Raw genomic sequence first — 16,652 nt, 5'->3', positions numbered from 1 at the left:
GTGTTGATTCTTTCCCCCTGCTTTATCCTTTCAAGACTATCACAGAAAATACAGTATTCAACACGAATCCCCCGGAGGGCTTCTTGGCCATGGTTTCAATATCTATTATTCTGCATTTCAGTTCTCTTCCCTCCCTAAACCCTCAGCACCTCACACTACATCGTGCCAATCCCTACAACAACCCCAACCATTGGTACTCCATCTCTGTCTGTATCTCTCACCATATATTTGCCTGCTCAGGGTCCAGAAAGCCTTAACTAATTATTAAGGGGAATTGAATTGCTCTCCACCTGTCAGAACGGCCCCTAATTTTATCACCAGACTAATTTGCTGGGACATCTCATGCTGGATTTTTCAGGACCACGTCAATTTTAAGTAATCTGCTTCTCAGACCGGAGGTTCCAAGCTTTGGATTGGAAAATCAGATTGTAGCATGCTGCCAGAAGCCACTCTAAGGAGCTTATTTTAAGTTATTATTGTGTTGACATCTTTTTCCTTTGCTCTCAGAAAGCCATCAGCACTAGAAAAATGCCTATTTCAATTAGAAATTGCATCTTTATTTTTTGTAAACTGAAAGGAAACCTAACTTACTTCATGGCAAACTGGAGACAATGGGCCAGGCCCACCTGGGATTCGTTAGCACCTGTGCCCCACACCCACGTGCACCAGAACCCGAGCTTGAGCCCCAGCACTCCATGGGCTTGTGTGCACGCTCACACATACACACATATATAAACACACACACACACACACACACACACACACAAATAGCTAGCCCTTAGCTATCCTCAAACTCATATTCAGAGAAGTCACAGCAGCAATGACATAAAAGGCATTAAGGAATGATTCTTTTCTCTCTGCTTTCCACAGATCCTGGGTTTGTGCTTTCCAGATCTAACCTCTCCTGATAGGCATCTTCCTCACTCTGGCAACTTACAAGAAGCACCAAGGCAACTGACGATCTGTATCTGTATTGTGGCAGCTTCCCACACACACAAATGGGACTATGATTGCTTTCTATGAAATCTTTCCCTAAAGAAGGATGTCGCTCTGCCCAGAAAGCTTTGGTATAGGCAACAGTCTTTAAATGGGGAACTGAAGTCGTTTTCATCTAAGGATTACTTCTTGCGACATTTGAGCTACAGTATTTGTTAAGGTGGCAGCATGGTGTTAACATAGCTAAAGAGCTAAACAATAATAGTTCAACCGGAAACTGAAGACAGACCGTGACAAAAGGGAAGGGGGAAGACATAATAATAAGTGACACATGATCACAAATCGTGTGCCAGGGCCTGTGCTAAACACAACACGTGCCTTCTCTTCGGTAATCCTTACTACAACCCTGGGAGATGGGTCGTATTTGGAGACTCACTTTCTAGATAATGAAACAGGCACGGTGAGGTTGATTACCCAGCCAGGAAGCAGTGGAGTCAGGACTTGAACCCCAGACTGTCTGGCTCCAGTGTTCTAATCATTTTGTTGTTTTTAATCTCTTTGTTGTTAGAGGTAGTCAATCTGGACTCAGCACTGTCCCGGGAGAGGCTTATAATGCCCCTGGATTCCAGACTCTCTTAAACATCGTTTGGTTTGACTCTATATCCACCAAATAACATTCAGGTTAGCATTTAGCCTCTCTGGGGTCATGACAACAGGGAGTTTTGTGAGTCATATGAGAGTAGTTTCTCCCTGTATAATGATGAATTGGCGGTTTCCTGCCAACCTCAGCCTCTTGAACATCAGGGCCCTTGAAACTAAGCACCCCCTAGCCCTGCAAACAGGGGCCAGATCTTGGAATGTTTCAGCTCCATCCAGAGCCTTCTCTGTGTAGAATCTCTACCATTTCCAGCTGCAGGTCTTGCAAGTCTGTGTCCTGTTGCAACAGCTTTTGAATGGAACAGATCCAGGCTCCCACCACCCTCCAACCTCTTTTCCGTTCATACATAACCTTTGAAATCATCTTCTCAGCCACCCTCTGCCTCTGGAACCAGCCAACACCATCTTTTGAGCATAGCCTGTTTATCGCCCACCAATGCTGAGCTCCCAATTTGGTCAGAATTATTCCACCAAGGTGGAGGCCACCATCAACAGCCTGGTCGGCATGCATCTGCTGGCCTCCTGCACCTACCTCTCTCTGGGCTTCTATTTCCACCATGCTCATGTGGCTCTGAAAGGCACGAAGCACTTCTTCCCCAAGTTGGCCAAGGAGAAGCATGAGGATGCCCAGCACCTCTTGAAGATGCAAAACAACACAGCAGCCTGGCCCTCTTCCAGGACACACAGAAGCCATCCCAGGGTGAGTGGGTTAAACCCTGGGTGCCATGGAAGCCGCCATGGTTCTGGAGAAGAACCTGAAACAGGCCCTCTGGATCTCATGCCCAGGTTCTGCCAACACAGACCCCCAGCTCTGTGACTTCCTAGAGAACCACTCCCTAGATGAGCAGGTGAAACTCAGCAAGAAGATGGCAACCACCTGGCTAACTCCACAGGCTGGCGGCCCCCCAGGCTGGGCCACATAGGTATCTCTTCCAAAACTTCATTCTCTGAGAGGCCCTTCTGGCATCCTCTGGTGCCAAGGCTTCTGCCTGAGTCCCTCCCTGCAGGCACTAGGCAGCTTTTTAACCACCTTGGAGCCTTCTCCTGAGTAGTGGACCAAATGGAAACAATAAGCTTTTTGCAGGAAAAAAAAAATGTCCACCATTTCCAACCACCAATTTTTACTTTTGTTTTCCATAGACATGGCAACTCAATTTTACTCTTCAGCTAAGGGAAGGTGGCAAATGTAAACTCTTGTTAGTGCTTTGAGAACCTCACCCTCCATCATTTTCACTACATGTTCTTTGCCTCTTCTCTCCATCTCAATATATTTTCCTTAAAACACAAACACTCCCCATTATCAATGCTCTTTGAAAGTGTTTGACTCATATATACCAATTCTATTAGTGTCACCACAATATCAGCTTGCTTTGTCCAGTTTCGGGAATCTACCAAGAAGAAATTAGTAACATTTGAGATAGATCCTTGATCACTATGCTAATAAAACCCTTTATATATACATATACATATATATACACACACACATATATACATATATGTACATACATATATTTTCACATATATAATACATATATCATCTATGCATAAAATACATATTTATCCATCTGTTTTGTCCTTTAAAAAAGGCTCTGCCAAGCACTGAGCTTTTATCATGTCCTGGGGAGTTCATGCCCTAATGACCTGTCCCACCCCCCCACCACCCCCCCCCTTCTGAGGATCCATGTATGACATGGTTCCCCTGGGGACAATCTGTGAAACAAGAGGAGCAAATCTTAAGTCTCACAATCACTCATCAGACCCTAATGTGAAAAAGTGAGCTCAGCCCATCAGAGTCCCCTCTTAGCAATTTGACTGGGAAACAATGGGAGATGGGGCTAGTGAGTGATGGTGCTGAGGGTAAAAATGGGGCAGGAGGTCGGGCTTGGGCCAGGACAAGCCTTATGTATGCTGACATTGTGAGGGGGTAGAAAGTCACATGAAGCTAAAGGCGGTCAAGAAACTGCTTGAGAGGTGGGGCGGGGGGACCTGGGTGTCTCAGTTGGTTAAGTGTCTTGACTTTTGATTTGGGTTCAGGTCAGGATCTCTCTCAGGGTTCATGAGATAGAACCACACATCAGGATCTATACTGACAGTGTGAAGCCTGCTTAGGATTCTCTCTCCCCTTCTATCTCTGTCCCTCCCTTACTCTCTCTCTCTTCCTCTCTCTCTCAAAAATAAAATAAATTTAAAAAAAATTTTTTTAAAGCTGCTTGGAACAAAGGAAATAAAAATGAAGTAGACAAGGGCATTTGGGTGGCTCAGTCAGTTAAGCCTCTGACTCTTGATTTCAGCTCAGGTCATGATCCTAGGGTGGTGGGATTAAGTCCCACATCAGGCTCCGCACTGAGTGAGGAGGCTGCTTGGGATTCTCTCTCTTTCCCTCTCTCCCACTCACTCTCTCTCTCAAAATAAATAAATAAACATTTTAAAAAATGGAGGAGACACATGTGGAAAAGCATGTGCCAAGTGGTTCTGGTTTTTAGGATCATAAACATGGTGGAGAAAGAACAAAAGGTGTCTGGGTCTTGGAAGGAGGAAGGGAAGAGCACTAAAGCAACAAAGGAAGTTATACATGAGCCAACAACTGATCCAATCACGGGTGTGATGTGGGGTCCTTTGTTTGACTTTGCTTTAAGCCCCTGTGTGTTATATTCCTTAACGAAAAAAAAAAAAAAAGAGGAAAAGGATAAAGCAAACACTGATACTCTCTAAAACACACAAAATGTCTGAAATTCTCACCAAGGAAAATTTGCCGCACAGGACAGTCAAGCTCCTCAACTACTCACAAGTAAAATAAGAAAGAATCTCTCCTATCGGGTATGGATTTACATTTTGTTCTGAAGACAAGGTTCATGTAGTCGATCACACACCAGACAAAGGAAAGGCAGCAGTGTGATGGTCTACGAGCTTTATTAATGTGAGCAGAATATCCTAACATCCACTCCATTTTCCTACACACGGCCTGCAGTCAACACATGACATCATTACTGGTCTAAACATCCTGTCACTGCTACTTAGCACCGTGCATTATGCATGGTCCTAACCCCAATCCTGAGGTTCTCCAACTTTATCCCCACCCTGATCTGGGATTAGGTAAGAAAGTCTTCCATAAGCCCTCCAATTTATAGTGAATTTCCCTTTCCATGTAAAGCAAACACATGTATTTTTTATTAACGCCGCTTACATGAACCCTTGTACCAATCCTGCTGAATCTTCTACTTTCACTGGGGAAACTGAACATTGAAGGAGATTACTGACAAGTCAAATCAAAAGTAAAATGAAAACACATTTTCCGGGTGTGCCCGGGTGGCTCAGTCAGTTAATTGTCCAAGTTCAACTCAGGTCATGATCTCACGGCTCGTAGGTTCAAGCCCCGCGTGGGGCTCTGTGCTGACAGCTCAGAGCCTGGAGCCTGCTTCCAGTTCTGTGTCTCCCTCTCTGTCTGCCCCCTCCCATTCACGCTCTGTCTCTGTCTCTCAAAAATACACATTAAAAAAAAATTTTTAAACACATTTTCTAGACCCTACAGAGTATATAAAAACGGCACCTTGTCTTGGTAGAGCAGCAAAGACAACGGTGAAAATGTAGCACTCGGCCTGTGACCTGCAGGACTCATTATTTTACAATTATACCTGCATGTCAAACATCAGTGTTGGCATTGAAACCCTACAAAGTTGGTGAGTAAAATGGCTCGTGCCTGCCTTCTGCAAAAGGTAAAGTGAAGACAAGACAGGTCTATTTAGCACAGTGTGTGTTTTCCCTAATTCGCCAGCAACAAGTCACAGAAAAGAGTTACACAGGTACTTACTATTTATAACCCATGGCCACATCCACAAAATACTTTCTTCTCTGTCGATAGACATTGTCCTTAAATCCCTTAAACAGAAAAGAGATTAAGTTATTTAACAAAGTACCAAAAAGTAGCTGCAGAAGGCCTAAAAGAAAATCACTGGGGTGTTTCCTGAGTGTTCAATTCAAATGTAAATCCGATCCTTGGATGACCATCTTGATGACACAGGCAGAAGCGAATTGTGCTTACAGTAAAACCTCATTAAATTTGGGTTGTACTAATTTGGGATGCGCGGGAATTCAGGCTAAAGTGAATGACACCCTTTGGTGTTCAAGTATCATTTACATGTAATTGATGTTAATCACAAGTCAATCTTACCCTGTTCATTAAAACAGGTCCCACTAACACGGTGACTCAGTAAGTTAACCTAAATGTAATTTTGTGTAAATAACCAATAAATGCACATTTATTAAAAATCCTATCATTCAGAATAATCACGGAATCCCCAAATTAGCATGAATTAAAGAGGTTTTGCTGGTTTTTTTGGAGGACAGCCACACAATGCAAAATCGATCATAAGGGATTCATGCACAGCATAGCAAGTTAGTTCCATTCCACGGTGACTTCCCGTGATGCTCTTTAGTCGTTAGCAACTGCGAGACTTTTATTCATCATCATGCACCTGGGAAATTAAACATCCTGTTTGCCACTGTTCTGTCAGGCGGACTACTACTGAGAGGAACCTCCTGGTTTACTCAAGAATCTCTCCTCTTGTCAACAGACTTTCCATTCTCCTTTCCTTCAGGTACTTTCAATCAATTCTTTCTGGGGCTGTTTCTTCAAACCGCTGGAAACCCAGAAGGAGTTGTTTCAATTTAACTTCTTACGTCTGCAACCCCTGCAACCTTAAGAGGTAGCCAGGAAGCAGTGACCACTCTGAGAATGGAGGCCAGGCAAGACGGGCCGCTGGGATCCCTGGCTCTGAGGGGAGAGCTGGGACAGGCCCACAAAGGCCTAGACTACCCCTGCTGTGGCTAGCATGTTTTTGCAAAGGTGGGCTGGTCAGGGGAACCTCAAGCTCAGAGAAAATCATTCTGTTCTCTTGTATGGTTGGAGGAGAACTGGCCTTCAGGACTGTCTGCTGGGCTGAGGTAAAGAACTTCCACTGCCAACAGCCTTTCTCTCAGAAGAGCACTCCTAATGGCGGGAGACAGAGAGTATCTGAGATCACCCAAACACGCTGCAGAAATGAAGTACCCGCACCAGAGAAGCTGGTGCTGTCTTTCTTCTGCTATGAATTGGGAATTTTCAAACCAGTATTCACAGGCAGGCTTATGAAAACTTATAATGTGCACACGCAAAATGACGTGACCGTAGCTACCACATTCACAAATGGGCCTGTGACCTGAAAATGGGTCTCCTGCTTTCGACGAGAAAGTATAAGTTTCAACTCCCTAGTGATACCAAGCAGCCCAGGATGCTAAAACTGACGAGTTCCAAACACCTTTATTACTCAAGAGGAAAGAAGGCCTGACAAAGGGAAAAGAGTCATGTGAAAAGCACAGCACCTGTTCCCCAGCTCCTGCCAAACCAGACACCATCCTGCAAGCATCGTTGTCTGCTGGGCTTCCCAAAGATTCTCGACTGCCTCTCCTTGGCACACACCTGCACCTTTTCCCAGGCATGCAAGAGAGTGATTTACTCATCGTGCCTCATTAGCCTCGGATGGCAGTGGTTACGCAAACACCAGTGGTGATCCAGAGCTTCTAGGCTGGAGCTGTGGACTAGCAAAATAAAAGAGACCCCAGCTACACCAGTGATTACAGGGACAAAGAATTCCTTGGCCATCTATTCTGGACTGAAGGCAGGGATAAGTTACCAGATAAAACAGAGGGCACCCTTGTAATATCTGGAGCATACTCATACCAGGAAATTATTCCTCATTTATCTGAAATTCAAATTTAACTGGGCATCCTATATATTTATTTGTTAAAGCTGGCAACCCTAGTCCCCAGTGAATATCTGTCGCATACCCATCCTTCCTCTCTCCATTTAAATCAAGGAGAACTAAAGACCCAGCCAGTACCCTAAAGAGCTCAGCCAAGTGTGCGTTGGCACTCAAGCAGCTCTCCCAAATCGTTCAACGCTGGTGAAATATTAGAATCCCCTGGGGAGCTTTAAATAATACTCCAGGGCACCCGGTGGCTCTGTCAGTTAAGCATCTGACTCTTGATTTCACCTCAGGTTATGATCTCATGGTTGGTGAGATCAAACCCCACCTTGGGCTTCATGCTCAGCCGGGAGCCTGCTTGGGATTCTCTGTCTCCCTCTCTCCTTCTGTCCCTCCCCTGCTCATGCACGCATTCTCTGTCTCTCTGTCTCTCTGTCTCTCTGTCTCTCTCTCAAAATAAATAAACATTTAAAAGAAAAATAAATAAATAATACTCCAAACCTAGATGCATTCCCAGAGGTTCTGATTTCAGCACTCTGAGGTGAGACTGGCCTCAGTAGTTTTTTTAATTCTCCACAGATTATTTGAATGGAAAGCTAAGGTTGACAACTGTTGAGCTAGAACATTCGTTCTCAAAACACTAGAGCTCATCAGGATCTCCTGCAAATCTTCTCAAATGCAGATTCTAGGGGCCATCTTGAAAGTTCTGATTCAGGGGGCTGAGCTCCAAGGAATTGCATTTTTAATAAGCACTTTATGGGTGGGCCATGAATCACACTTTGAGAGACCCTCCCAGTCCAGATCCTTGCTACTGAAAGTATAGCAGACCCCCAGTGAAAGCCTCAGCTGGGACCTTACCAGACACGTAGAATCCCAGAACTCCCATCTGCACTTTGAAAAGACCCTCCAGGTGATTGTCCATTAAAGTTTGAGAGACACTGACCTAGATAGATATTTAACCCTTTCTAGGTAGCCTCAGCAACCTGACTCTCCCATCCCAGCTCCTTCCAAGCCAACCAAGAGCAAGAGTGCCATCCTAACACGATAATCCCTGTCTTGAAACTGAGATTATTCCCAGGCACCCGAAGTCCTTAGACAACGTTCTCCGTGCTCATCAAATAATAACCTACGAAAAACACCAATTTACCAATACTAGATTTTGCATAACGAACATTTGGCGTGCTTATAAAAGGAATAGATGTGATTAAAAATAAATGGCGAGTGAGATAGTAGATTGCTAAGTACTTGCAATTATTTCAACTGGCTGAACAGAAAATAAGAGAAGGTATCATAAAGTAGGTATAATTAGGAATAACAGAACAGAATTAAACACAGAAAAATTCACACTGAGTATCAGAATAAATTTTTTTTTCAAAGCAAGGTCAGTGGTTCCTGTGGTTGCTCCACTAACAAAGCTGACCCCCTTTCTCCAGGTCGAGTAATTTAAAAACTAGACTAAGGGGAACATTTGGAAATACGAGGTTAGCAAAAATTCATTTACTATCCACGCACTGATCTGAATGACACAGCATTTCCATCCCTGGGATTAAGCATTTACTCTTGCCAAAATGCTTTCCAGTTGTTTTATTAAGTAGGCTTTTCAAACGCCCCTTGGAGGTCAATAAGAATTTTATTTCCACTTTTTACATAAAGAATTTGAGGTGCAAAAATAGAGGGACTCGGCCAAGGTCATCTTGCAAGTTAACAGCTGGTATCCGGAAAGTCCCATTACTGCTAAACTCTTAAATCAGGCGTCTGTGCTAATTCTGACTCTTCTGGAAGTGGGAAAGGGGAAGATAACAAATGGATGATTATTAAAGGCACTTTTGAGTGTTTTTCTAACATTTGGGAGCGTCACTCATGAGTTACTGTGAATTATTCTGAAATTTTAGACTGGCAAATGTAACACACCACATCTTTGGATAAATTCAGCTTCTTGAAAATAATGCAATTGAATTAGGTCTGTTTGACCATTACTTGAATGGTATATTATGAATTGGTTTGAATTGGTATATTGCGTGAAATGACTAATTCGATTGAAAATTTCCTTGTTTATTGAAGTTGTCATAGTTTCCTCTAAAGCAGTGGTTCTCAAACTTAGACGTGGGCTTGTTATAACAAACCCCCAGGTAATGTTGATGGGGCCGATCCTGGGACCACACTTGGTAAACCACCGCATAGAGTATAGTCACACTGTCACATTTCTAGATTTCTTCCATTTAAAATAAAGGAATAACTGTACACCATTACCCTCAGACTGCAAAGCCCTTCCATAAACATGACTGATCTGCTTGGGTTTCACTCTTTTATCTGCCCATTTTTCGACAAGGGGTACCAGGAAAAAAGTGCTTGTAACAAATGAGTACATTGCTTACTTCTCCCAGACTATTAACTATACTTCATTCTGACCATAAAGAAGTTCCAGGTCTCTTGTGTTAAATAAAAACTGATGTAAAGGGGGAGGTAGGAAATAATGGGAAATGCTTACCTACGTATCATATTTCTTTACAGGTGGCCATTTTTATTGGAATAGACGAGAGATAGTGGTAAATAGATTCAGAGTAGATGTGGGAAGAGATGTGTTTTCCATCACAACCTCATTCTAAAACCCTCTGGCCTTCCATTGAGACTGAAGCCCACCACATTACTCTGCTCCTAACTACCTCCAGTCAAGGAAAATAGCAAGGAGAATTTTATTCTCTCACTGAGCCCCATAATGCCTAGTCCTCCCTCATTTCTCAGAGGGGTGATCAATTTCAGTTCATCGTTTTTCCAAGGGTCACCATCTGCAAGTATATCTCAGGCTGTCTAATACTACAGAAATATTCTCCAAGGTTTTGAATCTCCTCCTCTCTCCAATCCTTTTAAGAACAAATGTTATGTGGAAATGCCATCCTTCTAATCTGCTTCCAGCCACCGCATATGTACAGGGAAGCTTTATCATTTGAAAGTCTGCTCTCCATGATGGGGAATACATAATAAATTGCTCTACAATAAAGCGTCACAGCACACAACATGGCACACTAGCTGGCACACGCGTGGAGCTGGAAGAGCCTGCATGGAATGGATCTTACTGGACACTTACTGGGTGATCGGCGTCAAGCTCAGAACCATACATGAGAACTCTGTGAGAGCATTTGTCTAACTCAGAGATCTTCCGGGGGAACCAGGGCACATCCTCTAGCTCTGTTGGAAACACAGTGCGAGTTCAAAAATATTAGCTCACAGATTGTATTTTCCTCTTTGCAACATTTCTCAGATTGCTAAATCACCCGACAAGGAGAAGCTGGCCTTGCCTTCCTCCTCTGTCCAAATGTTCTCGGGCGGATTCAGCGTTACAATTGTACTTTGAAATTTCAGCAACTGGATGAGCTCGTTAAATTCCGTTTTGCCACACTCACAGTCCACGAAGATTTCAACCTCTGAACTTCTTCTCCGGGATTTCCTGGACTCGATATGAACCATGTTGACATGTTTCTCCTGTGGAAATGTAAGCAACCTTCAGGGCACAATAAAAGGGACCCCACAGGCTGTTCTTATTCAACTCTTAAGAACAGGTGCTAAGTGCCCACAGAGGAGGAAAAGACCATCTCCTTGCTCTTTGGTTGACTAAAACATGGAAATGTTTCCAACCACCACCTCTGTTAATGGAAATAAACACTGTATATAGTTTTTCCCGTCTTATTTTTTTTTAAAAAAAAAAGAGGGCATAACAGAGCATACACAGGGCCCTATAAAATGTATTATAATTATGGATATCATTGTTTTCTTGAACAGCCCACATCCCGCTGGGGGGTGTACATGACTATTTGGAGGGGGGAAATTAGTTTATATCATCATATGATCCCCAAATTTATATTTTTATTTTCATGTGTTTCAAAAAAAATCACCATAACTGATCTCGAATCCCTGATTTTATTCAACGTTTATTTATTTTTGGGACAGAGAGAGACAGAGCATGAACGGGGGAGGGGCAGAGAGAGAGGGAGACACAGACTCGGAAACAGGCTCCAGGCTCTGAGCCATCAGCCCAGAGCCTGACGCGGGGCTCAAACTCCCGGACCGCGAGATCGTGACCTGGCTGAAGTCGGACGCTTAACCGACTGCGCCACCCAGGCGCCCCTCGAATCCCTGATTTTATAACAGTATAAGTTTTCGTCACAAGTTAAAGTTTAAAACACAATAATCTTTGAAAAAATAAGTACATGGTACAAATGGCAGGCAGATGAAGCAGACATTGGGCAGGCGGTATGAAAACGACTGATAGTTGGGAGACACAAGCCAAAGTGCAACCCACATTGTAGAAAAAGAAAAGGAAGAAAAGCGGCCAAGAAAGTATCTCTACAGGCAAAAACAAAAACAAAAACAAAACAACCACCAAAAAACACACCTAAATGGGACCATTTATCAACTATTCTGTTTCAGCAACCTCCAGACTAGGTTCATGCAAGGATACATCATTGCAAACCTCACCCTGTGACGGATTTCAGGGGTAAAGTTCTCCTTACAATAAGGTGTTCAAGGGAGGGCAGCAATTTAGTACTTTATTTATCAGGTTGAAATTTGCCCAGCGATGCAGTCCACCCTTCCCCTGAGTTAACTGAAGACTAAGTGCTCCTCTCCGCCCTACCCTGCCCTTAAATAAGCCCAAACCTCCCCATCACACCAGATGGTATGTTGCAATTATCAATTCACATTTCCTCATACAATCCTGGATGGTCTCAGAATTTTCAGCACGGGAGCAGGATAGGTGGTTTCCAGTACAGAGTAAGATCGAATCAAACAGATCCTCCCCTGTATAAAGAAAGTAGTCCTGAGACCAGGAAACTAGATACTCTATTTCTGTTTTTATTAACCTTTACAATAACACTGCATTTTCTAAATCGGCTGATAATAAAGGTAAGACTAATATTAAGGTCAAGAGTCTTCACACACATGCTGTGTCACTTCGGGCTCTTAATGTCCATTGGTTGAAGCAGAGTATGTATTTTTAGACAAGGGAACTGGGGTTTGGATGGGTTAAATGGTTTAGCTCTGACCCCATGACTAGCTGACGGCCTAGTGAAAACTCTGGGCTGCTGACTCCTTCTCCAGGGAGTCTGGCCTGCCTTTGGGCACTGAATGGCGACGGCCCTGGATGATACAATTATGTGCGAAATATTTCCCCAGATTTCCATTACCACTGTTAATGGTGCCTGATCCTTTCTTCCAGGTCAAGAGAGAACAAGGAAATATTTGCCAAATGAGGCTGCTAATTCCCCCTCTATGGACATCAAAGAGACCTTACAATAAAGGCGTCCTATCTGTACACTTTGACAAAGCCCTTTCACTCATATTAGTGTATCACAACAACCTTGTTTGGTAGGAATGATTACCGCTACTTTACAAATGAAGAACTTGACGCTAGGAAGCAGCTAGTGATTAGCCAAACCAGGAGAACACAAGTCGGAATTCTCTGACTGCAATTCCAATCACCTTTCCACTGCACCGACAGGCCCTTAGGCACCATACAGAGCTGGGCTCCCTATCTTGCAGCCCAAATCAGCAGCCAGTGCCCCCAAACCAGATGCATTTGTAAGGGACGATGCTTGCTGAAGAGTAAGGTAGCCATCAGGTTTCCCCTGGTAAGAGGGCAACAGTGTTTCTGGGCTTTTCTAACCTCCCCCTCAACCAGGCTCTTTCTTGGGGGTTCAAACCACCAAATTGGACCTGGAAAAAAAGCTACTACATTTCTATAAAATAGAGCTAGCCCTAGCTTATATATGGGAAGATTGACTCGTCTTTCCAAAAGACCTTAAATTCATGAAACAATGAGGCATAGGAAACTACCAAATGCCTCTCCTTATGTATCTCATTTTAGGCAATAAATGTGCTCATAGAACATGCACACAACTCAAATGTTAACAAATCAAATAAGGCTGCAGGCTCTTGATATTTAAAGATAGCCTGTTGGCTCCTCTTGCATTTGCTTTCTCAGGTGTGAGACTCCCATTTTTAATTACTGACTTTCTTATCTGACTATAGTCTGAGGAATTTCTAAGAGGCTAACTCAGAATTAATAAAACATAGCTGACGCAAATCTGCTCATTTCATTGTTTGACAGACACACTTCCCTTGTAAAGCTTCATGAAATTTGGTTTCTTTGAAATGGATTCAGTGATGTTTCACAGCAGAGGACAGGTGTGTAATGGGGCACATGATCACTTTTAAAGTTATGTAATGATGTTTTACATTTACCTGAAAGAGTTTCAATGCTTTTACCAATCCTCCAACTTCATTTTTCAACGAGAAGACAACAGCCGTCTTGCCACTTTCGGGACCAGTTTCACTTTTGCTGTTCCCCTTGCTGCTTTTTTTATCATCATTTTTGCCAGAGTTAGCTTTATTTAACTTCAAGAAGGTAGAAATACACACACATACACATACACAAATATTGATTAGGATTCCAGAGTTCCCCTAACTAGAGTTTTTGTCAGATATTCCATTCATATGCCAGACACTTCAGCAATCCTATACACTCAAAGAGAAGCTACCACAGAACTCATAACTTTTGATCATAAATACTGATCCAATGTATTCTGGGACACTATTTTCCAAGTGCTCTAAGATACCCCTCAGTGGTGTATTTAATACACCACTGTTTTATTTATTCACTTTATTTAATAGTAACAAAAATTCACTTTATTTAATAGTAACAAAAATCTGACCATCATAAAGTCTCATATATAAATCATTCCTGCTTTTCTTTCTAGGTTTATTTTACAGCATGAAATTTGGTCTGTTAGCCTACTTGCATAATATGGAAACTCTAGTAATTAGTAAATAAAACAAAAATTAAGACCAAACATTTTTCACAACAATAATTTTAGTTTCAATTAAATCTTCAAAATAAACTACCCATTTCATTCTGAAATATGTCAGGACACGCACTGAAATTGATAACCTTACTTTCTGCAATTAGATCCACATTGTCAATGTGAATCTATATCTGCACAAGTTCAACACAGAGGAGCATATTCAATTAAGGCCATCTGTGTTAGCGATAATATCTGAAAAGTGGCTGTTACAATCCACCACAAATAAAAGAAAAAAGGGAAGGGGAGGGAGGAAGGGAAAAAGAAAGAGACAAAGAGAGAAAGGGAAGGAAGGAAGGAAGGAAGGAAGGAAGGAAAACTAGCTAATCATTAGAAGCAAAGAGTAAAATCTGAGAAACTAAACACGATTAACACTTCATTAGCCATTCAAGATATTGTAATACAGGACTAAGTGATGACTATTAGCCCTATTGGTTAAAGACAAAAAATGGCAGATTTCAGAAACTTGGATGGATTACATTGTCAGAAATACAGAATAAAAAAGCTGGGAACTTTCACGTAAAAGACAAAGTGAAGTTAGGTTGTACTTTTTTGTGTTCTTTATACGCAAACGAAGACTTGAGCAAACAGAGATGTTTCTCCCTGGCAAGTAGTAAGTTGGTACAATCAGACCAGTCTCATGAAACTGAGTTTCTCACGTAACTGAGAAAAGTACATTTGATATGTACCCAGTGAACAGGGACTTGCCACTCTCTTCCTCTGATTTCTCTACCAGCTTTATTTTAACATGTTTCACATTTTCACATTGCCTCACTCACCAGATTTTTATATCATGGAAATGAATATTTTATTATATGACTTGAAAGAGAAAAAGTTCATGCAGACATTGGCATTTGACAGTATGTTTAGTCATTAAAGGCTCAAATGCCACAGCACTCTCACGCAACATCTGCCTTATCCTCACCACATAACACACAGATCTTATCTATTTAAGTAGAATTTTTTATACAAAAGGGTCATACATTAACCCTAACTCTGAGTTCTCTGTTTTCCTTCTAGCAGTTCATTATGACTTCAAAATTCCTCAGTGTAATATCTCATTCAAATATTCATGATATTGAGATGTTAAAAAATCTATTTACATGTTTGGTCTCCTTTCTGCAAATTGATTTAAATAGTTCTATAAAACTTACCCCGATTACTTTTCAACACTTTTACCACTAATAATGCACTGTACAATACAACCTCTGGCACATGTTTGGAGCTACAACGTTAGAACAGAACTTTCTATGACACAGACTGAATTGTAATTGGTTTGATGAACTCTGAGGTTATAATAATGAAATAGTATTTAATATTTCAAATCACTAGGAATCTGAATAGATTTTTCTGTTCATTGTCTTTTTTATTAAATCGCATGACTATTACCTCAAATCAGGATCTAAAATCCCACAAAATGTTTCCTTTTTTATTCTGTTAGTATTTCAATACAAAAACTATCTTAAATACTGAAGCAAGTGGTATATTGCTTTCATTACTCCATCAATTAAAATGGGGGGTGGGGGGAAATGGGGTAATGAGGAAAGCAGGAAAACTTTTGAAAGGAACCAGACTTTCTTTTATTCCAATAATCAGCACCTATAGGCAAGAATAGAAAACATTACTTCTGTGTTTAAAAAAAAAACAAGCTTTGTAGATGGTTAGAGGTATAGGAGACACAATAATCTTGCGGGAATCACAGAAATCTATTTAATTTCTTCTCTCTGTTCCTACTCATAATAAATGGCCTTTCAAAATTCTACACACTCTGTTTAGTTGTAGATATAAGACATTGGTTCCTACAACCTCTTGTTCCTGATGTTCAGGAACTTCTTTACTTTCTACTTATAAACTTTGAGGAAAGGAAGTTGAGAACATAGCGATCAATATACCCACTTTATGGAGAGAGAAGAAAGACTGAAGGCAGACAGCAGGGAAGCAGGGTATACAGATGATAGAGGAACAAGTTGAGGCGTGTGTGCTTGGTCTATATCAGGTGTCCCTGTGGCAAGGATAAAACGATGGCTACCCTAGAAAACACTCCTCTAGAGTGCCAGCTACTCAGTACTCACTGTTAAGCTGCCAAGTATCTGATGCTCTTCAGGCACTGCTGAATCCAGAGAAAACCCTCTCCTTGCCCAGTATTTACTGGAAAACATCATCATTGCCGGCTGCATGGATCCCGATGTAATTTTCTTTCTCTGCAGCAGGGGGGACCAGAGGGGCAGTTAGCAGCGCTGGCGGAGACAGAGCGGAAGGGGAGTAAGATAGACGGCTGCTCCAGGCTCTGTCCACAACCCTGGTGCTGACGAAAGAGCAATGAGAATCGTCCCCTCCCCAGGCTCCTTTATATGAGTGACTGGGGACTGATGGAAGGCTGATTAGAAAGAAACTCATTTCTGGCTGCCGATGGCCACGATCAGATTACAGACCTGAAGGCTGGGGTTATCTGTGCTCCTGTCGC

General features: G+C 42.2%; 1 protein-coding gene across 2 annotated transcripts in view; it reads right to left on the bottom strand.

The window, feature by feature from the left end:
- TPH2 (tryptophan hydroxylase 2) overlaps positions 1–16,365 on the bottom strand; it is a 104,404-nt gene extending 88,039 nt beyond the window's left edge. Inside the window, exons 1-5 of one of the 2 annotated variants that reach the window (XM_047868297.1) lie at positions 16,260–16,365; positions 13,572–13,741; positions 10,631–10,814; positions 10,420–10,520; positions 5,402–5,469 (exon numbers count right to left, since the gene is read on the bottom strand). In XM_047868297.1, the coding sequence (XP_047724253.1) occupies positions 5,402–5,469; positions 10,420–10,520; positions 10,631–10,814; positions 13,572–13,741; positions 16,260–16,365 (629 nt within the window). The remainder of the gene's footprint in view (positions 1–5,401; positions 5,470–10,419; positions 10,521–10,630; positions 10,815–13,571; positions 13,742–16,259) is intronic. The other variant, XM_047868298.1, reaches the window with a different exon arrangement.
- Positions 16,366–16,652: the final 287 nt, after the last annotated feature.

Source organism: Prionailurus viverrinus, chromosome B4, assembly GCF_022837055.1.
Source record: "Prionailurus viverrinus isolate Anna chromosome B4, UM_Priviv_1.0, whole genome shotgun sequence".
NCBI lineage: Eukaryota > Metazoa > Chordata > Mammalia > Carnivora > Felidae > Prionailurus > Prionailurus viverrinus.
This window is presented reverse-complemented; position numbering and strand designations above follow the sequence as displayed.